The 25751-nt window shown below is 39.3% G+C and overlaps 1 protein-coding gene across 16 annotated transcripts in view; it reads left to right on the forward strand.

Moving 5' to 3' along the window:
- UNC5D (unc-5 netrin receptor D) overlaps window positions 1-25751 on the forward strand; it is a 726786-nt gene that overhangs the window by 534395 nt on the left and 166640 nt on the right. For all 16 annotated transcript variants that reach the window (XM_054700868.1, XM_054700869.1, XM_054700865.1 and 13 more), the window contains one exon: window positions 10719-10822. In XM_054700868.1, coding sequence (XP_054556843.1) covers window positions 10719-10822 — 104 coding nt within the window. The remainder of the gene's footprint in view (window positions 1-10718; window positions 10823-25751) is intronic.

The raw sequence follows: 25751 nt of genomic DNA on the forward strand, positions 1-25751 counted from the left end.
GAGCTGCCAATGAGTAGACTCGGTATGAGAGATTCAGTCAAGAAGGATTATAATAATTATGTACCAGTGGATTCCTACTCTCTTTCTGGTCTATGATCTGATCGTGAAAGAGAATCAGTAGTTGTAGTGGCAAATGAAAGTGAAGACACAGGGAAGAAAAGAGGTGGTGGTGGTGCTGAGCTATCAGAAGCCAAGAATAAATATAAGCAACAGATAAGCAGAGGCTATTAAGACAGAATAAATCAAAAGGCAATTGGGGGCCTCCCCGGTGGCGCAGCGGGTGAGCGCTGGGTTGCGAAGCTGCCCTCAGCCTCTTCAGTGCCAGCTCGATCCCGGCTGCCAGGTGAGGGTCCCACATGGTGCGTAGACCACTCCTGCCACCCGTTGCTCCCCTCAGCAGTGTATTTCATCGGTCTGCCTGTTCTGCTCCCCGCTCTGGCTCTGGTGAATCCTCTCACCCTCCCGCGCTTCTGACTGTACCCAGTGCTTGTATAAATAAATAAATAAATCTATTTTTTTTTAAAAAAAGGCAATTAGTTAGGAGGGGTGGAGGTGACAGGAGCAACATCTGTGCTATGAGGGCTGTAATAACCAAGGTAATAGAATCACACGGTGTCACTTCGTCCCCGTTTGGCCATGCTACCATGTCCCTAGACCACTTGTCTTGTGCTCTTTATTCTTCCTTTCCAGTTTGGTATATCCTGGACTCAAAATTTAGATCCCGTCTTCCTAATTTTCAATAAATCCTCAATTTTTGATGGAATCTGAATGATTTTTTGTGCATGTTTTTGTAAACAAGAGGCCAAATAACCATGGAATGGATTGAGTTGGAAATAGCTCGATAGAGAGCATGTTAAATTAGTGCTTAAAGCATTTCATAAAGCTGCAGCTGTCTCCACCCACCCTAATATGCATGTGCCTTCCAAACACCACCGTTGCCTGACAAACTATGCTACTTGTTGTGAAAGGGATAATGACACATGGTGCTAGTTATAAAACGATTTATCGATAACAGCAATTTGCCAGCAGAAGAACTGTTGAACACAGGAGATCTAACAAAACCCCTAAGTTTTCAATGACCCTGCAAATCAGTCTTGAGGAGCCACTGCCCACATTAACATCTGCCAAATACGTTGATTTTCCAATAAGCAGAACCTGCTCATTGCCTAGCACTAAGATGGGCTCAGCCAGGTGTGGAAAGCCCTTGGGGTTCAGCCATGGTCAGAGGTGGTCCTCCCCATTACTGCTGCAAAATTCACTCAGCATGAGTTAAGGGTGCACTAGTCATACAGCTTACAAAAGATGTCACCCACATGTCCATGATGCATGGGAAGCTACACGTGAAATTGTGGTTTAGTGCCAGTTGTCCTTCATGGAGACACAGCAAAATCAGGGATCGAAGATCTAGAGGAAAGACATGAAAGGTAGGATCATCCTGTCATCAGTATGGATCATGGGTCAAAAAAATTGCAGAATTCATAGATCTACTAAAGTCAGAGGGTTTAAGGCAGGAATGGCAAGAGAGACCTTTATAATGTGACAACTATAGGGAGACACTCACTGAGAAAAGAATTGACCTCACAGGAAGTATTTTATGTGCTGCTTTTAGGAACTGGAGTTAGTGGCTTCTCAAGCCATAACCCCAAATGGCAGGAGGATTGAGGCAGAACCAAAAGGGGGCACAAAGCCTGACTTTCATTTTGGTGGTTTCCATCTGTTCTGCATTTCAACCAGACCCTTTATTACAACAAACAGTCTGTATTTGGCTATGTTACAAATTTCATTAATGTCTATTAAGTGAGGTTTGTTGTTTCTTTAGTAAGATATGGGTGGGAAAGATTCGGTGCTGATTTGAATAGTTGGACACCAATGGCACAAGGTACCATCCCCCTGAAATTTTAACAAATGATTATTAAAAAAAAATGAGTATAATTTTTCACTGACTGATTTGGTTTGAATGAGTAAATTATTTTTATTTCATTGCATTAACTGCCAGAACTTTGAATGAGCCAATAACTCCCTGGTGTTGCTGAGCTGCAAAGAACTATTATTCGGAATTGAATTTTTATTGATTTTCTTGTGCTACAATGACTTTTCTAACATAGTAGCATGAAAGGAAAATGAGAAAAAGGCCAAATAGGGCATGGGGTGAGGAAAGGGAGGCTGTTGCTTCCCATGCCCTAGCCCCAGATGGACTACTTATTGGCAGGTACTGCTGACTCTGGCTGATCCTGTTGCTGATTATATGATTCACAGGTTTGCCAACTACCTGGCTTCATCACCTTGCCCTCCTCTTCCCCTCTGCTTTCTTTGTTTCCAGACTTTTTAGGCCTTGTTGGCATTCTGCTGCAGAACTGAACAGGGCAAAGGGGTGAAGAAGGAGCAGAAGTAGACAGGTTAACTCTCCAAATTGGTCAGTGCTATTGCATATTAGTATCATTCAAGCCCACATGAGAATATGCAAATGTTACTTTAATATCATTGTTGTAGATTTATCCAGTAATGTTTCTGCTTTTCCTAGTCATTTTAACTATTGGAAATTTAGTTTTATATTTGCTCATGATAATCATTCCAATGAGTTGATATAGGAACTCAGATTCTATTCAACAAAAATTTTCCCAGTCCTAGTTTTTTCTGGAAAATAAAATTTTGTTCAATGGCACATTACATTTTATAAATTTATATAAGGATACCTTCATTTTCCATTTTTCTCCTTCTAATTATGGTAAGTTGTAGCACTCTAAAATTTTGTCTATTTCATCTACTGTTCAGCAGATATTTAGTGACTATTGTATACCCTCCCGGGAACCAGACAGGGAACCAAACAAATGAAATAATTTACCCTCATGTATACAGATTCCCATGATTAAAATCAAATTAGAGTATTTTAGAATTCAATAGATTGAAAAAAAAATTGTTCTTCCTTAATAGACATTGTGTGAGTGAAACTTGGTACAATAAAATGATTTTTTTGAATGTTATTTTTTCTGACTATAAAAGTAACCCACGTTCATCACAGAAATTGTGGAAAGAGCAAAAACATAGGAAGAAAGTAATTAATACACCTAAAGTCATCCAGTGGGAAATGTTTGAAATGTTGAGTAATTTTTCTAGGGCCTTTTTTTTTTAATAACATATATAGTAATCCCACATGATTTGCTATTTTAAAAATGTAAAATTATCAATTGTGAGATACACACATACACACACACAGAGTTTGGTTCCATCCCCTTATATAAAATAACTTGAAAGTTATTATCCTCCTTCTTCCAATAGACCATGTGAGCGTAAGTGAGATTGCAAGGTGGAACTCTATTTATATTCCACCCTCTCAATATATATGAATAGAAGACTAAGTCTAATAAAAGAGAATCCTTATGTGATGTGATAGCTGTGGAAAGGAAGGTAGATAGGCAAATATTTTGCAGAGACAGCAAAATCCTGTTTAAAAAGTAAATGAGGTAAGAGTTTGTATTATATAGGCTCATGAAATGTTCTGCCTCTGGTTTCCCTTAGCTTTCTTTAAAAAATTGGGATACATTTTTGTGGAACTGTCTACTTCTCTGTCTCATCACCTATCCGTATGCCTTTTAATTTCTTGTTTAATGTCTATCCACCCTGTTAATGTGTATACTGAAGTGGTCTATGTAAAGTTCAGTAATGTAATCACACTGCCTGGCCTAACCCAAGGTCAGCAGCGTGAGTGAATGGAGGAGGCCGTTGCACCTTCACTGAAAACCAAAAGACAAATTAAAAGGCCTACCTATTAAAACAGTCTTTAATATTTAGAAGTAGAAAGAGCTACCTATTAAAACTTTTTATTTAGCAACTTATTCAAACATTTATTTGCAATTTTAAATATTGAATTTTTGTAAATGTCTACATAGTACTCTGTTATATGAATGAACCAAATGATGTTAACCATTCTGTATTATTAAATACTCAGTTTGTTAGCATGTGTTCAGCATTATAAATGATTTGAGCATATCACTATCCTACATTTTCCATGTTGCAATCTAATAATTTTCTTAGAAAATTTTTGAATCATATAAATTAACTATTATTCACAATCTTTACTAAGATATAGTTTATAATACCTTGGAATTATTGAACTATTTAAATTATACAATAAAGTGGCATTTGGTATATTCTCAGAATTGTGTAACCATCACCAGAGTAAAATTTTAGAATAATTTCATCACCCCAAAAAATAAAACCTTTCTCATTAAGCAGTAAAACTTCTTCCCTCCATTCACCTGCAGCCCTCAGGCAATCACTAGTCAACTTACTGTCTCTCTAGTACATATTCTACACATTTCATATAAATTGAATCATCAAATGTGTTGTCTTTTGCATCTGACCTTTCTTATTTAGAATAATGTTTTCAAAATCAACTTCTTTTTGTAGCATGCATCAGTAATGCATTACTTTTTATTGCCAAATAATATTCCATTGTATAAGAATACTGCATACTGTTGATTCATTCATTCATTACATAATGAACATGTAAATGAACTTTTAGAAAAATTTTGATACATATCTCAGTTCCTCAAGTTTACACATTTTCATTTCTAACAATATTTAACATGATATAATTCTCCATACTCTCTCTAACACTAGAAATTCTTTAAAACAAAGATACAAAACAGCAACTACTTGGAAGAGTAAAAAACATAATGATGCTTCTTAAATGGATATTTCTTTAATAATTAATCATATTAGTGCTTCTAAATGTTAGCCATTCATCTCTTTTTAGATTTTGTTTTTGTGCCCTTTGTCATTTTATATTAAGATATTCGTCATTCTCACTTTGTTTCACAGTGTTCTTTATATATTAAGAGTGTAGGTCCTTTGACTATAACTTGGCTTATAATGCTTTAGCAAATGTAATTTTTAATTTTGTCAGAACAATATTTATTAATCATTTCCTTAAGCATTCTTATGTTTTGGGTTTATAAAAAAGTCTTCCCATCCTTAAGATTCAATAAGTATTTGTTACTACTGTGGTTTGAGGTAGAAAATATCTTTATTAAGATGGGATTTAGAATCTAAAAAAATATTGGATTTATATTGGTATAAATTAACACATAGACCTGACTTTATTTTTTTCATCCTAATGCCTTTTCTCATTTAATTTATGCCATTTTTATCATAGTGAATTATTATTTTATATGTCTTTGAAAATGGTCTAGTTTATAATAATTAATTTGTGTATCTGATTTATGACAAAACAACCCAATAATCATCATGCTTTCTAATAGGGCTTAATAATATCTGTGACCCTTATTAAGTCCTATTATACACTCAGTTCTCTTAAGAGGATTTTACACATATTAGTATTTAATACTCACCAAAACTTTAATAGGAATTACTATCTTTATTTTATAGATAAAGTAATTGAATCAAAGAGAAGTAGAAATACTTTTTGAGTCAAGGTGCTAAAAAATACCCAGAATTCACAGATACTCAGCTTTCAGTTCCCAGTATTAATCCTTCTAATCCATGAAATTGCTAGTTACTTCTATGTGTCTACTACAGAGAAACTTGTAGAATTAGTTTTACAATTTTCTTATTTGTGTTATATTCAAAATTGCAGCTTTTCTATATCTAGTCCCTTTCTTTTACTTTTTAAGTCCATTTTGCCTTGTATTCAGTGAGTTCTTTTGCAAGTTCAAATCATTTTTCAACTCTGAGAAGAATTATTGTTATTGATATTGAATTATCTTTTTTTTACTGCTTGTTGCCCCCTTCTAAAATAAGTATTTAATATTGCATTTCCCTATCTAAACATTGTATTTTTATTTATTCCTTTATTTATTTTTATCATATTCAACCTTTACTAAGGACACTGCCTGAATCAGATGTTGCAGTAGGCCCTGGAAATAGAAGGGTGAACATCTCAGACATAAAGCCCACTATCATAGAACTGATGATTTAGGAGAGGACAAAGACATGGTGTGAGTAATTATAAGAGCCCTATTAAATTTGAGTAAATTGGTTTCTAACCTATTGTTTCCTACCTCTAAAACCTCTGGTTTATAAATTTGCGAAGCTGGGCTGGAACTCTCTTGACATGTTGTGTCTCCTTGAGATGTTCCACCAATAGGGGTTCTAGAGAAGACTGGACTGATGGGAAAGGGAGAAAGAGCACCTCTTCCTACTCATGCTCTGTCCCTGTCAGCATCACCACAACAGAGCTTATTCGTACTGGAAATTATTTACTTTTTATTTTGAGCTTTTTTTTCCCCCAAATATTTTAGGACGTATATTATTATTACCCTTTAGAAATGCCATCTCCAAGCTGGTGGGCACTCCATTTTCCGAGGTCTGGATCTTAACTTCTTGTGTTCCTCTCCCTAGGTCCTGTGCCACCAACACCAATACCCAGTGTCCTCTCCTTGGACTGTATTCTCTATCTAAAGTTGGAAATTCTATGACCTCTGTTTTCCCCCTTTATTCTCTACCCCCACCTAGAGTGGGACCTGCTTCCTGCATTTCCCCTTTTGCATTTTTAGTTTTCCAATTCTTCAAATTGGTATTCCCTATAAAATTAGGGGGTTCTTTCTGATTAATATACATGACTTATTGTCTCTCTAGTTCAGTTGTGTGCAATATTCAGTATACTGTTTACTGTCTCTATGGTGTGTGTGTGTGTGTGTTTCTAATTTAGCAGTAATATATGTGTTTTTTTCCCCTTGCATAGTGGCAGTTTTCTTGATCTCAGATTTTATCCTATTTATAACTCCCTACTCTAGTGTCTCAGTTGCTATTTCCTTTGACTTTAAATACTTAAATTAGAAGTTATCTAAAAATATCTCTTGTCTCATAGAGGAAGCCATTTAATTTCAGTTATATGGTCTGTCTCCTTCATTGGTGGTCTAATTCATTTTATATGTTTAGGGATGTTTTCCCAACTATTATAAGTTGTACAGGTACCTATTTTAATTCTTTCAAACCTTGGAAAAAAACATAGGTAATTAAAAAAAGTACTGATTATTGTCAACTAGCAGCTAACTAGCTTGAATGACCCATGGTAAGAATCAGAGGTAGAACTGGAATCATGCACCTCTGTGTCTGACACTTTATTTCCATACATTTCAATATATTCACTAGTGACCTGGAATTTGGCTAGCATGTTGGTCCTGTAGACATCAGAAATGCCAGTGTCCCTAATACTAGTTTTAGAATCACTTGTACTGGATTCATTCATACTGGGTTTTTCATTTTCTGTGATTCTGATTCCTGATTGGCTACCTATTACCAGTTGATCCAATTGGTATTTGATATGTGACAGTTGATATTTCACACCTCAGTTTTTCCCTACTCTATTGTCTTTTAATATTTCATTTTTATATATCTTCACACTGAAGAATAAGAGGTTGTATTGGTCTTCAATCTGACCCTGCCTATTATCACATTAGCTAGATTTTTCTCAATGTTTCTTGCATAGACAATAACCCTTCCTACATTCCAATATCAATATAGCATTTTCCTTTTTCATATGTCTACATCTCATTGAGTTCTTGGGAATGGAAAAAGAAAGTGACTTCATTCTATCTTTTCATCTTCCAATGCAGTTAATATAGTAGCATGTAGAGCTAACCATAAACTAATCATTTTGTTATTTTTTCCATTTCTACTGACAAAAGAAAGGAAATAGGAAAAGGAGAAAAATAGAAATTCTTACTATTAGTTTTCTGTGCTTTATCTGGTTGAATACAGATTATTTGGTGTTGTCAAAACTGCAATCATCATTTAACAGCACTGAGTAAGACTTCCTTTAGTAAACAAAGCAATCAAGGAAAAGAAAAAATATGGCAAATAAGCCAAACAAAATTAGCCATCAAGCATAATTCTTTTCATTAGCAAATTGATGTCTTATGTCAGAGACTTTCATATTCTATGATAGATGAATTTTAATATAGTCCTAATGAATATATGAAAAGGGAATTTTGACTCAAGATTCTGTGTGGGAGATCAAAGGAGAAGTGATGTCCAGTTATACAGAAAATGTGAAATTTTTCATCCTGGGGTTTAACTTCACCTATGATTTTGTCATCAAATAGGTGACTTTCATCATATTTGGAATTAAAAATTCCTAATGACAAGGGTTGTGGCAATTTAAGGATCTCCAGTAGGAGGAGGTTGGCTTTGCAACATGGGAGGCAGCAGAGAGATGGGTTGGTGGATCCTGCCACCTATCTGCAACACAAGATTTTTGGTATCATTCACACTCCATGACAATTTCTGAATATATAGTATTTACTGACAAAAGGCACCAGTTGCCTCTGGGAGGGAAAATGTTAAAAGTAAAATTCAGAAGGAAGTGAATACATGGGTTGCTATGCTTGTTATTCATTGAGTGTTTTTGACTTGCTAAAAGCAAGTTTAATGTATTTATACAATTTATAAAGATGTAACTGATGCTAAAGCTCTGCTCTTTACAGGGAACATATTTCATGTTATTGTAAGCACTAGAGAAAATTAAATCAATAAATCTACAGCCTGTAATTTGAGATACCCAATTGAAGAAAAATACATTGTCAGGGAAGGGGGGGAATCATTCACAATGAAGAAGATTGTAAACCTGCCTTTGCTCTACTACCCTATGATTTCAAGTGATAGAAAGAATTAAGCTCCTACTCTAAAATTCTTTAACAATTCTCAAAAGAAACCAAGGCCAACTCCCTACTTTTTAGTTATTCATCTATTTAATATTATTATTTTTTTACTTTTTACATCATTGTTCATTTAAAAAAAAAATATTGGCTTCCCCCACCCCCTCAGGTGTAGTCCCTATAGAGTTTCCATCACCAATACACCTGTGCACCATCACCTCAGTCCCCTGTGATCCTCCTTCTGATCCCTCTCCCTCCTCTTCCCTTGAAGTATGTCTCTTGATTTATAATTGTCCCTTTTTGCTTTGTTGTGTTTTATACTGTTATTATTTTTTACACTGATGTCTTAATTTGGTTCCACTATATTCCTGCTATAAGTGAAACCATCCGATATTTTTCTTTTTCCTTCTGGCTTATTTCACTGAGCATAATTCCTTCTAGTTCCATCCATGTTACTGCAAATGGCATGAGTTTATCTTTTTTTGATTGCTGAATAATATTCCATTGTGTATATATGCCACATCTTCTTGATCCAGTCATCTATTTTTGGGCATTTGGGTATAATCAGGGAAATGCAAATTAAAACCACATTGAGATAACACCTTACACCATTGAGAATGGCATATATCAAAAAAAAACAAGCAACAACAAATGTTGGTGAGGATGTGGTGAAAAAGGAACTCTCCTGCATTGCTGGTGGGAGTGCCGACTGGTCCAACCACTATGGAAAGCTGTCTGGAGGTACCTCAGTCTACTAGAAATGGAGCTACCATATGACCCAGCAATTCCACTCCTAGGGATCTACCCAAGGGACACAAACATTTATTGAAAAGAACACCTGTACACCTATGTTTATTGCAGCACTATTTACAATAGATAAAACCTGGAAACAACCTACTTTTTTTCTTTTTTTTTACAATTTTGATTTTAAGATTTATTTATTTATTTATACAAGCACTGGGTACAGTCAGAAGCATGGGAAGGTGAGAGAATTCACCAGAGCCAGAGAGGGGAGCAGAACAGGCAGATTGACCAAGAAGTACACTGCTGAGGGGAGCAGCGGGTGGCAGGAGATGTAGACACACCATGTGGGACCCTCACCGGGCGGCCTCGCATCAAACCTGCTGCCCTGCCGAGGCTGCAGGCAGCTTCGCAGCCCAGCGCTCAACCGCTGTGCCACCAGGGAGGCCCACAACGTAATTTTTTAATGAAGTATATGCTCAAGCGGAAAGCCATGAAAATGAAGACACAAGAATGAAGCTCTTTCTCACTTTCTGAACTGTCCATGTCTTTCCCCCCACCCTCCAATAAAGCCTTTCTGGTTAGCAGCCAGGACTGGGCATCAGGAAACTTAGTGGATTTTTTCCCCATCACTGGCACTAATGCTGTCTGTGACCACTGCAAGCCAATTAGCCTCTTCCAGCATCACCCTTCCATGTGTAAAAGGTTAATAGTGCAGCTTGTTTGCAAAGTGCTTGGTGGCTTCCATGAGGGGCACCATATAAATACCCAGCATTGCTGTTTGACTAGAGGGTGTTTATTTTTTTTTAATTATATGTTTGGTTGGATAGGTTATAGATTTTGTTGTGCTTGAATGTCGCCCCTTCTCCCTGGTTACAAATAAAAGACTAACAGGTAATCTCACTCTATTACCATCTTCTAGAGCCCCCTAGAGGGTTAAGGGAATGGCAGAGGTTATAATTAATTATGCATTCTTTTGTTAATAAAAAAAGATCACATGTATCTTAACTGCATAATAGCTCTGGATGACAATTTACTAGGCCAAGTGTTTCATCACATGCTAAGCAGATAGTGCTGGTAAAGACTTACGAAGTTATGAGTTGTTTTTTCCTGCTCTTCCAGTAATTCTTTCATCCTTCACATCAATATAGAGCATTAGGGACAGTTTTGTTCAGGTTTATTTCAAATGGGCTTCCAAATATTTGGAAAAATGATGCTTTTATTCTGGAACTCCTGAAACAAGTGACTTGTGTATATCTCTAGATGGTGACTTTAAACTCACTGTTTTATTATATTTGGAGCAAATGTGAATAATACTGGCCTTAGAGCAAATGTCATACATCTCATGCTTTTTTGCAGATTTACGGAAAAACTTTGAACAAGATCCACAGGGAAGGGAGGTTCCTATTGAAGGCATGATTGTGCTGCACTGCCGCCCCCCGGAGGGGGTCCCAGCTGCTGAGGTAAGACACTAAGACATGGGGGGGCACTTAGGAGGAGCCAGGTCTGTTCCCAAGAAGCTATAAGTTAAGTCAAATGCTGGTATTCTTGCATTCTGGACCCCACTGCTAATGAAGTCGCAAGAGGAAATTGTTGCCTGTCTACTTTCTCGTTAACACCAAGCTTGTGCTAGGCAACCTGGGTAACGTTTGGTCCATGTTGCATTTGGTGACATTCAGATCATTTAGGTGTTACCCTCTGTGTCCTTAACCAGTGACTATGGGTGCTCTGATATACACTCTGACTGTAGTCTATACCTGAGCTCTGACGGGCAAAGTCTCATGAAAAGATCACAGGGAAGGAGGTATGGGGTTGCTGGGGTTACACTTAAACTCATTCTTCATCTATTTATGGAACAAACACTTCCTGAGCATGTATTGTGTTTTAGGCACTGTACTGGCATCAGGGGTAAAGCCGCAGGCCTTTGTTAACTTTCCTTCAAAAGAAAGTGCCTAGAGTCCAGAGTTACTATGGATTTTTAGTTCTTTGTTTTGTAGAATGTGTACCATGCTATTAGGGTATAATTGCACTAGCACACTATGTGACAGGGAAGGTTTTCTGAATCTTTTGGCCTGTTAAAATGTTTTTTTTTTTTAAGATTTATTTATTTATGCATACAAGAACTGGGGTACAGGCCAGAGGTACCCCAGTTCTTTGTTTTGTAGAATGTGTACAAATCCTCTCACCAGAGGATTCACCAGAGACAGAGTAGGGAACAGAACAGGAAGATCAGCAGAAATACACTGCCGATGGGAGCAGCAGGCTAGTCAAGAGAGGTCTGCTGTGCCATGTGGGTTGCTCCCTGGCTGGGGATCGAACTCATGCTGCAGTGGCTGCAGATAGCTTCATAGGTTGCATCTTAACCCCATGATTAATAATACTGTTATTAAGACAGTATGGGAAGGTGGCTCTAAAGTACAGCCTGTGAAGGGACACCTGGTAGAATGATTAGTTTATAAGCATAGATCTGAATTAAGCAGTAGTTATAGATCTTCTCTGGGAAGCCAGAAAACTGTGCCTAGAACTCTCATTTATTTACTGAGAAGTAGAGATAGTTAAAAAAAAAAAAAAAGGAAGAAGAAAAGCTGGATTATTTACCTCATATTGTAGCTAAAATTACCATAGGGTTTTATATATTTTTAAATATTTATTTATATATGCATGAAAGAACTGGGGTACAGGCCAGAGGTGGGGGGTTGAGAGGATTCACCAGGGACCGACTGAGGAGCAGAACAGAGAGATCTACTGAAATACACTGCTGAGGGGGTAATGGGGGAGACAGGAGAAGTCTGCTGCACCATGTGGGTCACCTCCCTAGCCAGGGATCTAACTTGCATTGCAGTGGCTGCAGATAGCTTCATAGTGTTGTGTCTTAACCCCTTTTGCCACCAGGGAGGTCCCAGGGTTTTATATTTAAAAAGACAAAGGGGTGAAGAAAATAAACGGGAACAAAAAAACTCCATACTCTTGCCTATTTAGACAGAAAGCACGCTGGGTGGACACTATTCGAAGCTCAAATGGCTCACAGAAATGAAGTAAACGGACTTGAAAATTAAAGAGAACATTCCATGCATGATATGAAATGATTAGAAAGGAAAATGCTTATTTTTAGATTTTTATCTAATGCGGAACGGAAAATTGTTTGAGCCTCTCTTGCCACCTTCTTGCTCCTTAAAGCTGTGTGCTAGTTTGCTGATTGGGGTGACAGCCAGCAGGGCATTAAGTGCCTGGGAGAGGTGTCAGTCTTGTTTAGGCCACTCCAGGCACTCCTGGGAGTTATCTGATATCAGCAGTTTGTTACAGTCACTAGCCATCTCTTAAAATCCCAATTTCCAAGTGTTTCATGCACCAAAATGCCTCACCTCTGTCACACGTGCTGTGTGTACAGCGGGGCTTTCCTCTAAGCCCATGCTCGGTCACTACTCCACTCTGGCGGCTGATGAGAGATGGAAGTGGGAGGGGAGGGTGTGTATTTATTAGCTTTCTGCCTACAGGAACCTCGTGTTCTCTAGGTATCTCGTATATTGATTTTTACAGCTGGAAGAGAACTTAGATATTTACCTGACACTGCCTTTACATTTTGGAGGCAAGAAAACTGATGCTCAGTTCTATCACTTCTCAAAGGTCTTGCACTCGGTATAAGTCCGTGTTCTTATGGTATCTTGCATGGCCCAACGTCATCTGGCCTCCTGCTACCTCTAGCCCTCTACAGCCAATTGGCATCCTCACTCAATGCCAGATCATGCTCCTACCTCACGGCTATTATGGATATGAGGACCCCTCTGCTGGAACATTCTTCCCTAGCCATAATGTTGCTTCACCCCTTCCTTAAGGGCTTGTTCAAATAGCAGCTGCTAAGTGAAACCTGCTGTGGACACTGTTAAGAAAGTCATTTCTCTAGCCCAAACTTGCACTGTTAAATATCTTCTCTTCTTTATATTTCCTTCCCCGCAACTCCTGTCACAAACATACTGCATTTACTTTGCTTATTTTTGTCTGTTCCACTGGACATTAAACTCCGTGGGAATTTTTTTTTTTTTTTATCACTGTCTTCCCAGAAAATAAATCAGTGTGTCCACATCCAGGTGCTCAATATATCTTTGTTGAATATTAATGAAAAGTAGTTTTCTGCTTACACCAATGAGTGAGGGATACCAGGAGCAGCCCCCCAACTAAACTTTGAAATCCATTAGAGTTTTGTTTATCTCCCATTCTGGGTACTAGTGACAAAAACTTCTTGACCTGCTCTGGGGATAAAATTTTACAAAAGGAAAAGAAAGAGAAAGCAAAGGAGAAAAGGTTCAAGAATGGGCAGTGTATTGAGATAAAGGCAAAAGAGAAAATATGCTTTGATGTGCAAGTGCATCTTTGAGGGCGCACAACAGCACAACAGCACCCACACACTGAAGTGTCATCCTAGGGATGGCTGGGGATTGATGAATTACAAGGACTCTGAGGCCCTTGAGGGTCAAGGTTGGTAGAGGGGATTGTGTGAGGGAATGACTTACCGCTAGACTAAGCAGCTCCTTCTGCCCCACCTGCTGGGAGAGGCCTGGACTTGGGTCGAAGCTTGGCAGCAGCTCTTTGCACATCCTCCATTTGTCTTTCTCTAACACCCTATATTTGAAGGCAAATGAGTTCTGTCTATTAGCTCAATCCATTTTCCATCTTCATTCGCTTCTGATAGTGCTGTTCAGCTATAACCACAGGAGCAAGAACAGGATGTGAAAAACTTTCAGGAGCAGCACAAGTCAAAGTCAGTGAAAACATAGTTGAGGGAATTGTTGACCAGGGGAGGCAGACTTTTCAGAAAGAAAGTCTGCTTCTTTTCTGGTCCTCACCCTCTTCCCAGATTTCTAATCTGTATGTATTCCCTTCCTGCATTTGTTTCTAGGACTTCTGTGACAAATTACCATAAAATGGAGACTTAAACCAGAGAAATGCATTTTCATACAATTCTAAAGGCCAGAAGTTTGAAATCAGGGTAGAAGCAGTGTTAGTTCTTTCCTGGGGCTCTCGAAGAGAATCTGACCACACTTCTTTCTTGGCTTATAGTTGCCAGCAATCTTTGGTGTCCCTGGGCTTGTGAACTCATCTCTTCAGACTGTAGTCTCTGCCTCTGTCTTCACATGACATTCTCCTCTTGATGTCCCTGAATTCCCCTCTTCTTATAAGGACACAAATCACTGAATTAGAACATCTGTGAAGTCCCCTATTTCCAGATGTACTCACATGCTGTGGTTCCATGTGAGCATGAATTTGTGGGGGAGAGGGCACTGTTCAGCTCAGCACACTTCTCTTTCTCCCTTTGACATCATGTCACTCTTTTATTTTAATCATGTACATGTACTTAGGGATAAATTTCAGAGCCAGTCTCTGAAATTAAATAGAGGGCATTCCAAGGAACAGCTGGAGCTTTAGGATGGCTTCAAACAGAAATTCTGAGCTGAGGCAGATGTGGGAGGGGCAGAAGCTTTGTTTTCTACATTCTGTATTATAGATGGATATGAAGAGTGTTTCAGCTGCATTGTGGGTTAAAAGGACTATTGTGGGTCCCTAACAAGCAATTTATAGCATCATTTTCATGTGGGGAAGCATCCCAGTTCCAAGCACTTGAATTATTTTAGAATTTCACTTCTTTATGAGTTGGATAGTACCTATATCTGTGCACTAATATTTACAACTCTTTTAGATTCAGCAACAACTTACACAGTAGCTATTACCATCTGCATCTGTGTTTTTGTTGGAGAAAGGCAGAATGAGAGGAGATACCTGAGAGAGAAAAGAGCCAAGACAGAGAAGGACATGGAACTGTTCATAAGTTTGCACAGTTGGGGCATCCCAGGGTAGGGACCTCTGTCTTCAGATCTTGGGGAGGTGTATCTCTATGTCACTGACTTACAGAATCATGAGGATCCTACAGTTAATGATTGTTCAGTATGGAGTTATGGGGAATGGTGCTTAGAAATCCGTCAGTTATATAATTGTCACGTAATATATTATTAGTCAGAGTTCTCTCTGCTCAGCAGACCATGTTGAACATCTCCACTTTACCATTCAGTCTGGTTCCCTTTCTGCCAACCAAGGGGCCCATGGGGTCATCCCTTGAAAGAGTTGTAACTGGCAGGGAGACAGCTGGTTTTGTCCTGCAGTGGCATAGGAGGGCTCCTACTAGGTACATGGAAAGGCACCATGAGAAGCAAGTTCAAGTTATGTTTTCACGAGCGGTAGAAGTTTCTTCTCACCACTATATAAAACTTTCTGGGTAACTAATTTCTCTTTATGACCAGAGAAAGAGGTTTGTATAAGAATACTGAGAGCTGCCTTGATAAATTGTTCTCATGTGCCAGACACTGTATTTAGTGATTTTCTGATATTTAAATTACTAATAGAGACCACTGTGAGATTTCAGAAAGCTATCAATGTTTTCAAGTCTGTCTTACAGGAACTTGTCCACGCTCTCAGATCACTAGGAAACTAATCTAACCTTAAAGCTCAGCTCTTTCTTTTCTCTAATAGATTCTTTTTTGTGTAAAAACTTTGTGGAGCTTGGAAGTCAAGGTCAGTGACAACACATCTACTGGCTGTGCTTCCACCTTTAGAAACGTACTCTTTTGGGGTTAAAATCAGTTCTAATATGCTTAACCTCAATCTGTTGTTAATGCTGTTTCTTTGTTGGAGATAGGGACTCTAATGATAAAACTAAGGGCAGAGGCTTTGGGAACTGGGGCTTTGGGGGCAAGGGGAAAGGGAGGAGTTAAGAAGCCCCAGGTCTGATGTTCTCCTAGAAGACAGGGGCCATCACATGACTAAAGCTACAGAGAGGAGGCGTTGGGGGAGAAGTAAGGGGACCTATAAAAGAGGAGTGAGAAGATTCAGGGTGATTTCTACCATCATTACACCTTTTCCTACATTTGGCCATAACCTTGACAGATCTTGGTGTGAAGAAGGGCCCTATACTTACTCTAATAAGTGCAAATGGATGTGTGTAAACTGGGATTCACTCCTTTAGATCCATCAATGGGGTTGGGAAATGGTAAAAGCAGAACTGAGGCTTGTCAATATGGCACAAAATGAATGAAAGTTTGTTTGGAGTCAAACAGAGGGGTCAAACAAACCCGGGGTCAAGACCTGACTACATCTTCTAGTACTGTGACTGTAACTACTCACTTGCCACCCTGAACCTCAGATCCCCCATATGAAAATGGGAGCAATACGTTGCATGTAGGATTGCTGTGAGGTGAAGAAAAATCCCCAAGCATATGTAAAAAAAGGGGAAAAAAAGGCTTCTAAAATTTTTTTCCTCCTACTTCTGTCCTAAAGATCATGACCACAGATTCGCAAAGATATTATACACCCTTATACTTGGGGAACTAGATTAAAACTTAAAGCATTTTCTAACAGTTCCAGCCTTGTGAAGGGTGCTGCTGAGAGCCCCACCCTTAGCCCCACCCTTAGCCCCGCCCTTGCCCTACTCATTCTCCTTTTACCCCTAGCACTGCCTCTCTGGTCTGCTCTCAGTTCTTGCCTTTCTAGTTCATCAAAGAACAATAACACTGAAAAACTTCTGCTTCCCTCTCTGTAGCTCAACACAGAGGGCATCAATGGCCACAGACAGAAGCTGATAACTCCTAGTATTTGTTCACCTCACCCCATTGAGGAATCTTATGAATGGTATTAATACTGTTACTAAAAACACTTTTTTTTATTATTTTTATTTATTAATTTATTTATTATTTTAATATTAAATTTTATTTTTATATTCCCCCATACAATTGCAAACGCCCCATTCTGACCCCAATCCTTCCCCTCCGCCCCCCACCCCCAAAAAGTGTCTCTGGTTCATAGTTTTTTGTTGATTTTGATTTTCACTTTCTTATATTCATTTTCCTGGTCCCTTATTTAAGTTTTCTAGATTCCTGCTATGAGTGAGACCATCCGGTATTTTTCTTTTTCTTTTTGGCTTATTTCGCTGAGCATGATCCCTTCCAGTGCCATCCATGTTGCTGCAAATTGCATGTGTTTATCTTTTTTGAATGCTGAGTAATATTCCATGGTATATATGTACCACATCTTCTTGATCCAGTCATCTATTTTTGGGCATTTGGGTTGTTTCCAAAGCTTAGCTATTGTAAACAGTGCTGCTATAAACATAGGGGTGCAGGTGCTCTTTGGAATTGATGTTTCTGTGTCCTTTGGGTAAATACCTAGGAGTGGAATTGCTGGATCATATGGAAGCTCTATGTTTAGTAGGTCCAGAAATCTCCACACAGCTCTCCATAGTGGTTGGACCAGTTTGCACTCCCACCAACAGTGCACAAGAGTTCCTTTTTCTCCACATCCTCGCCAACATTTGTTGTTGCTAGTTTTTTTAATATGTGCCATTCTCACTGGTGTGAGATGGTATCTCATGGTAGTTTTGATTTGCATTTCCCTGATTACAAGTGATGTTGAACATTTTTTCACATGTCTGTTGGCCATTTGCATTTCCTCTTCAGAGAAGTTTCTTTTTAGCTCTTCTGCCCATTTTTTGACTGGATTATTTTCTTTGTTGTTGCTGAGTCTCATCAGCTCTTTGCAGATTTTTGTGATCAGTCCTTTATCATTAGTGTTGGGTGCAAAAATGTTCTCCCAGTTGGTGGGGTTTCTCTTTGTTTTTGTTATTGTCTCTTTTGCTGTGCAGAAGCTCTTTAATTTGATGTAGTCCCAGCTGTTTATCTTTCTCTTCACTATCACTGCTTTGGGTGATGTGTCTGTAAAGATGTCTTTGATGTGCAAATCCCGTAGTGTTTCACCTATATTTCCTTCTATGTATTTTATGGTTTCAGGTCTTATGTCTAGTTCTTTAATCCATTTTGAGTTGATTTTTGTGTATGGTGTGAGGTAGTGGTCAAGCTTCATTCTTTTGCATGTAGCGACCCAGTTTTCCCAGCACCATTTATTGAACAAACTTTCTTTGCTCCAATGCATAGTCTTTGCTCCTTTGTCAAAGATTAGTTGACCATAAATCTGTGGGTTTATTTCTGGATTTTCTATTCGATTCCATTGGTCTGTATGTCTGTTCTTGTTCCAATACCAAGCAGTTTTGATGATTATGGCTTTGTAGTATAGTTTGAAGTCTGGGAGTGTGATGCCTCCATTTCCTTCTTTTTTTTTCAGTAGAGCTTTGGCTATTCGGGGTTTTTTGTGATTCCATATGAATTTCATCAATAATTGTTCTATTTCTTTGAAGAATGCCATTGAGATTTTGATTGGAATAGCATTGAATCTGTATATTGCTTTTGGTAGGATGGCCATTTTAATAATGTTTATTCTTCCAATCCATGAGCAGGGGATGTCTTTCCATTTCTTTGTGTCTTCTTCTATTTCTTTTAACAGTGTTTTATAGTTTTCTTTGTATAGGTCCTTTACCTCTTTTGTTAGATTTATTCCCAAATATTTGATTTTTTTGGTTTCGATAATAAAAGGGGTGGTTTTTTTGATTTCTTCTTCTTCAGATTTATTGTTTGTGTATAGGAAGGCTACTGACTTTTGCGTGTTGATTTTGTATCCTGCCACTTTACTGAATTGATTGATGAGTTGAATTAGTTTTTCTGTGGAATTTTTGGGGTTCTCTAGGTATATTATCATATCATCTGCAAATAGTGATAGTTTGACTTCTTCTTTTCCTATTTGGATTCCTTGGATGTCTTTCTCTTGTCTTATTGCTCTGGCTAGGACTTCCAGTATTATATTGAAAAGCAGTGGTGAGAGTGGACATCCTTGTCTTGTTCCAGATCTTAATGGAATTGCTTTCAGCTTTTCACCATTGAGAATGATACTGGCTGTTGGCTTGTCATAGATGGCCTTTATGATGTTGAGGTATGTTCCTTGTATCCCAAAAATTTCAAGGGCTTTTATCATGAATGGGTGTTGCACTTTGTCGAAAGCTTTCTCAGCATCTATTGATATTATCATATGGTTTTTATATTTCTTTTTGTTGATGTGTTGGATAACGTTGATTGATTTTCAGATGTTAAACCATCCTTGTGCCCCTGGAATGAATCCACTTGGTCGTGGTGAATTATCTTATGGATACATTGTTGGATTCTGATAGCTAAAATTTTATTGAGGATTTTTGCATCAGTGTTCATTAGGGAGATTGGCCTATAGTTTTCCTTTTTTGTGTTGTCCTTATTCGGTTTTGGTATTAGTGTAATATTGGCTTCATAGAAAGTGTTTGGTATTGTCCCTTCCTTCTCAGTTTTTTGGAAGAGTTTGTGAAGGATAGGCACTAATTCGTCTCTGAATGTTTGGTAGAATTCATTTGTAAATCCATCAGGTCCTGGGCTTTTGTTTTGGGGAGGTTTTTAATTACCATTTCAATTTCGCTGCTTGTAATTGGTCTGTTTAGGTGTTCTATTTCTTCTTTATCTAGCTTTGGGTGATTGTAGAGTTGTAGGAATTTGTCCATCTCCTCTAGATTGTTGAACTTGTTTCCATATAACTGTTCATAGTAGTTACTGATTATTCTTTTGATTTCTGCTGTGTCCGTTGTGATTTCTCCTCTTTCATTTATGATCCTGTGTATTTGTGCTTTCTCCCTTTTTTCCTTTGTGAGCCTGGCTAGGGGTTTGTCTATTTTATTTATTTTTTCAAAGAACCAGCTCTTGGTTTCATTGATCTTTTGGATTGTTTTTTTAGTTTTAATTTCATTTATTTCTGCTTTGGTTTTTATTATTTCTTTTCTTCTACTGGTTTTGGGTTTTTTTGTTGTTCTTTTTCTAGATCTTTGAGCTTTGAGATTAGGTTGTTTCTTTGAGTTCTTTCTTGTTTTTTGATGTGAGCTTCTATTGCTATATATTTTCCTCTTATTACTGCTTTTGCTGCATCCCATACATTTAGGATATTGGTGTCCTCCTTGTCATTCAATTCAAAGAATTTTTTAATTTCTTCTTTGATCTCCTCGTTAGTCCAGTGGTCTTCCAGTAGTGTGGCTTTTAATCTCCATGAGGTAGGATAGTTCCTTGCCTTCTTTTTATGATTTATTTCTAGTTTGATGCCTTCGTGGTCAGAAAAGATGGTTGGTATGATTTCAATCTTGGTGTATCTGTTGATGTTTGTCTTGTGCCCCAGTATGTGATCGATCCTGGAGAATGATCCATGTGCGCTTGAGAAAAATGTGTACTCCGTTTTTTTTTGGGTTTAGTGTTCTATAGATGTCTGTTAAGCCCAAATGCTCTAGGTCCTTATTTAGAGCTTTAGTTTCTTTACTTATTTTTTGTCTTGTTGATCTATGCATTGTTGATAGTGGTGTGTTGAAGTCTCCCACTACATATGTGTTTTCTCTGATGTCTGTTTTCAGAGAGGACAACAGTTGTCTGATATATTTTGGTGCTCTTTCGTTTGGTGAGTATATGTTAATGAGTGTTATTTCTTCTTGAAGTATTGTCCCCTTAATCATAATGTAGTGACCATTGGGGTCTCTTTTTATTTTTTTTGAGTTTGAAGTCTGTTTTATCTGATATAATATAGCTGTTCCTGCTTTCTTTTTTGGCCCATTTGCTTGTAGGATTGTTTTCCATCCTTTGACTTTGAGCCTATTTTTATCTTTTGTAGCTAAATGTGTTTCCTGGAGACAGCAAAAGGTTGGGTTTTGTTTCTTAATCCAGGCTGCAACTCTGTGTCTTTTTATTGAAGAGTTTAGTCCATTTACATTTAGAGTTAATATTGATATGTTAGCATCTATATTTGCCATTATGTTTGTCTTTCCTTTGATTTTATTTATTTATTCTTTTAATAACTTTTTTTTTTTTTGGTCTTCTTTCGTTGTTATTCGTCCCTCTGAGGTTCTGGCTTTAGGATTCCTTGTAGTATTTTTTGGAGTGGGGGTTTAGTCGCAATGAAATTCCGGAGTTTCTCTTTGTCTGGGAAGGTCCATATTCTTTCTTCATGGAGGAAAGAGAGCTTTGTGGGATAGAGTATTCTTGGTTGGCATCTGTTTTCTTGGAGTCTGTTGACTATGTCCCTCCACTCTCTCCTTGCCCGTAGTGTTTCTTCAGAGAAGTCTGATGTCAGCCTGATTGGTTTTCCTTTGAATGTTATCTGTTTCTTCCCTCTTGTCAGCTTCATTATTTTTTCCTTGTCCTGGATTCTTGGGAGCTTTACTATTATGTGTCTTGCTGTGTTTTTCCTTTCGTCGTGGAAGTTTGGTGTTCTTCTTGCTTCTTGTATATCAATTTTCAGCTCCTTCTTCGCATTTGGGAAGTTCTCTTCAATTATATCCATGAATATTTTCTCTGTTCCTACATCTCTCTCCTCTCCTTCTGGAATTCCTATAACTCTTATATTTCCTTTCCTCATGGAGTCAGATAGTTCCCGAAGTCTTTCTTCATTCTTTTTCCTTCGTACTTCTCTTTCCTTTTCTGTTTTGGTTCTTTTTATTTCTGTGTCTTCAAGAGTACTTATTCGTTCTTCCATTTCATCTATTCTGCTTTCATTGTTTTTCCCAGAGTTCTTTAGTTCCTCCATTAATTCTTTGATATCCTGCATTTCTCTTACTTCCCTCTTTAGGGACTCAATTTCCTTCTTCTGATCTATCACTTTTTTAATCATGGCAATTTTAAATTCTCTTTCTGGAAGGCTCAGAAGTTCTTCCAAGTTGCTGTCGTTGCAATCTGGGGAGTGGTTTTCTTTTTGTGGTGTGCTTCTTTCCTGAGGAGTTGTTAGGTTGCGTGTGGTTCTTCTACTCCCTACTGTCTGTTTTCTAATTTGTCGTATGCGTTGGGACACTGTGTTGCTCGGACTGACTGACATCTTGGGTGAACTTCTCCGCTCCCCTCTGGCTCTTCCAGGAGCCATCTCTGTCTTCTGGGGGAGCTTTCTGCTGGTTTTAGGCAGTTTTTACTGAAGAAATGTCCCTGTTCTCAAATGGCGAAGCGGGATGCAGTCCCTGCGCCTCTGGTTTCAGGCACACTCTTCTGCGCACCCGGTCTGCCCCGGTCGTGGGTGCCTGTTCCCTCTGTGGGCTCAGACTGCTGGTCGGAAGGGGCCTGGCATGGAATAACTTCCCGGCTGGCCACTGGGTCCTCCAGAAGCCTTCTGCCCTTTTCAAGCAGTCTTAAGAAATTTCCTGTTTTATGGGGTGTTAGTGACTTTTTTTTTCCTGGTCGCTAGGTGGCGCCAGAGATCTCTCCTATTGTCCTTGGGGGGCTGTTTTTCGCCTCCCCCCACCCCGTGGGACAGGAAACAGAGCGGGAATGGTAGGGTACACCTCAACAGCTTTGGGGTGCTGTGTCTGCCTTGTGCCCCACCATCGTGGAGAACCCACGCCCCGAATTATCGTGCCCCGGGTCTCAGTTCAAAGCCCTCAGTTACAGGACGCGGGCTGTAGCCCAGTTCAGTGGCGCGGGAATGGCGCCTTGTGCACCGCTCCCGTGCCTGGGCGCCTGGTTCCTGCTCACTCAGGGAGGGACCTTCACCTCAGTGAGGACCTCCGCGCGTCTCCCCGCAAGCCTAGGTCGCAGGCGCAGGGACCTGGGCAGCCACGATCCAGGTCTGCACTTGCTTTTCAAGCGCGCCAAGCGCGCCGCGCTTTCCGCGCCAGCTTACCGGCAGCCCGGGCTGTGTGCGTGTCTCCCGGGGTCTTTGTTCTTCTCTAATGGCGCCCGGAGCCGTTCGCTCACCGCCGCGGCGGATCCTGCAGGGTTCGCCTCAGCTCCCGTTCACGGGGTGTGGTGGCTGCAATAGTTCCTTTCCACTCACAGTCCCGCTTGCTGCGTCGTTTGTTCTTGTTGGCCGTTTTGGTTTGTTGTTTTCCTCCTCTCTGCCGGTGGGAGAGTGCCGACTCTGTGGGCGGGGGAGGGGAGCAGGGTTCTGAGCTTCCCTCCCTTCTAGTCCTCTTTTATGGCCAGTTTCTTCTTCGGGTAGTTTGCTGGAGTCTTCCGTTTATCTTCCGTGTCCCAGTTCTCACTGGGACCTGCCGCTTTTCCTCCCTTTTCACTTTTTTTAATGGGAGATCTTACTCGCAGCGTCTCCTCACCGCCATGTTGCTCCGCCCAATTACTAAAAACACTTTTTTAAAGAATGTGTTATGAATCTGAAGATCTCACCAGACTCAGTAAGACTCTAGTTTGGATGAAATAATAAGGGCATATACTTTTATCAAAACACCTGAAATGTGAATGGAGGATAAAGCTTTTCTGAACTCCTGAGTTCATCCTAGATTTATATATTAGAAAAGTCACGTCACTAGAGTTACTTTTCACCATAACCTTGGAGTAGTTCTAACTAAAGATAGCAACTTACAGTGTTTGGCACTTGTTGTTTAGCTAAAACCAATTTGTTCTTTTCAAAACAATTCATTATCCCACACTGCACTTTTTTATACTCCCCAATTAAATGGAAAATCTATCTTTCATAAAAGTTAGAAATTATGTCCAATGAAAATCAGACATTTTAATGGTTTTCCACAGATTAAAATTGTAGAGTTCTCAATAAACCCTGATTTACTGATGTTGGCTATAAAATGGTTATTGCTGTTAATAAAGCCTGTAAATCTTAACAGGTTATATTTGCCGTGGACAATAAAACTTGCCATAAAGGCTTAGTGTCTAAGGCTAATTCTGCTCACATCAAGGTAAACAGCCTTCTCAAAGTAATTCAGTGTCTTTGAGCATTAAGGCCCCAAAGCTAAGCAACTGACAGATCTAGCCTTGAGCCACTGCATGCCAGTCCCTATTCTTGTCTTTATCTCACCATGGAATCAAGAAGGTGCAGGAATTAGAAAATTCAAGAAGATCAATGGTCTTAGACATGCATTGTAGATAAGGAGAAGGTTCTTCTCTTTGTGCTGGATACCAAATCTGCTTTGTTAATGGCTGATCCCTAAGTCAGAATGCTTGAATAACAAGTTGGGGAGGGTGGTCCCAGAGGTGTAAAAAAAGAATGGACTTAATGTGTTATAAAGTATGCAAGTCATATAAATGTTAGAAGTCCAATTGTTGGGGGTAGGGATGGTGAGAGACTTTAGAAAATATTTCCCTTCCAGTTGCATGTGGAATTTAAGCTTTTTTTTATTTTTGAAAGCTCTGCAAAGGTTTGTACACTTGGTGGACATTTTTCATTTCCAGTATTTGAGGATTTTTTTTTTAATAGAGGCATGTTTTTTTATTTATTTATTTATTTGTTTGTTTGTTTGTTTTTGTTCATACATGCACTGGGTACAGTCAGAAGCGCGGGAGGGTGAGAGAATTCACCAGAGCCAGAGGGGGGAGCAGAGCAGGCAGAAGGACTGAATTACACTGCTGAGGGGAGCAGCGGGCGGCAGGAGAGGTCTGCGTGCCATGTGGGACCCTGCTCTGGTGGCCGGGGAGCGGCCGGGGATCGAACCGGCGCCGCAGAGGCCCCAGGCAGCTTCGCAACCCAGCGCTCAACCGCTGTGCCACCGGGGAGGCCCTGAGGATTTTTTTTTTAAGGCTCCCTCACTAAGAAAAATAAAATGAGAAAAATCCTGCAGACTAGTCTGGCCTTTGTGTTTTGACCCCACTTGTAAGAGCTCCCACATAAGTTGGGATGGGGAAGTTCACCTTCACACTTAGGGTGACCTTGTGTGAAATCCTTCTCTGAAGACTATGGTGCTGGTGGGGTCCAGCTTTTAAGGGCCGCTAGAAATCCTGGACCATCCCAAATCTTAATGTTGTGAACTGTGTAGTGTTTGAACAGCAAGTGTGTTCTGACTATCCCTTCCTCTACCAGGGGCTTAGACTTTGTTCCCAACTGCTGGGCAACCTGGCCAGACTCTTTGGCCCTTGTGAAGCTTCTGAGTGCTGTTAAGTATACGTGAAGAAATCTTGTGTAAACAAGCCAGAACAGAGTTTGTTCTTTCAATCAACAACTCTGATGATTACAGGGCCTGTGCAGTGCTATACTGCTTTGAGGATGCCTTTGCCCATTGTATGAAAGTGGTCACTGGAACAAAACAAGTCACTGTGAAGGAAAGGTTATTTATGGGAAGTTAATCTCTTTTTTGCTTTATCTGTAAAATAAGGATGGGGACTCACAAGGCCCCAAGGTCCCTTTCATATCTCTAATTATTCCTAATGAGTAAATAGTAGAGTCTGCATATTATCTATGACTTGTTTTAATAGTTCTGCCCAGATGAGTGCCAGGCAGTTTGGAAGTCAGACCCCTTTGCCCTTCTCCCCAGTGAGGGTATTCTTAATGAAAGGTTCATTTGTTTCAAATGTGTTCACTGGCATAAAACCCAGGAGAGAATCTTATGACATTGAACTGTTTAATACAAGAATCACTAGACTATTGTGTTTAACCTCAATCAAACAGACTATGAAATGAGGAATTTATTTAAAAAATAAGGTTCTTAATAATTCACTAGAGAACTGTTAAGTGAGGTGC

Source organism: Talpa occidentalis, unplaced genomic scaffold (assembly GCF_014898055.3).
Source record: "Talpa occidentalis isolate TD23 unplaced genomic scaffold, MPIMG_talOcc4v2.1 talOcc4.4, whole genome shotgun sequence".
In the NCBI taxonomy this organism is placed as follows: domain Eukaryota; kingdom Metazoa; phylum Chordata; class Mammalia; order Eulipotyphla; family Talpidae; genus Talpa; species Talpa occidentalis.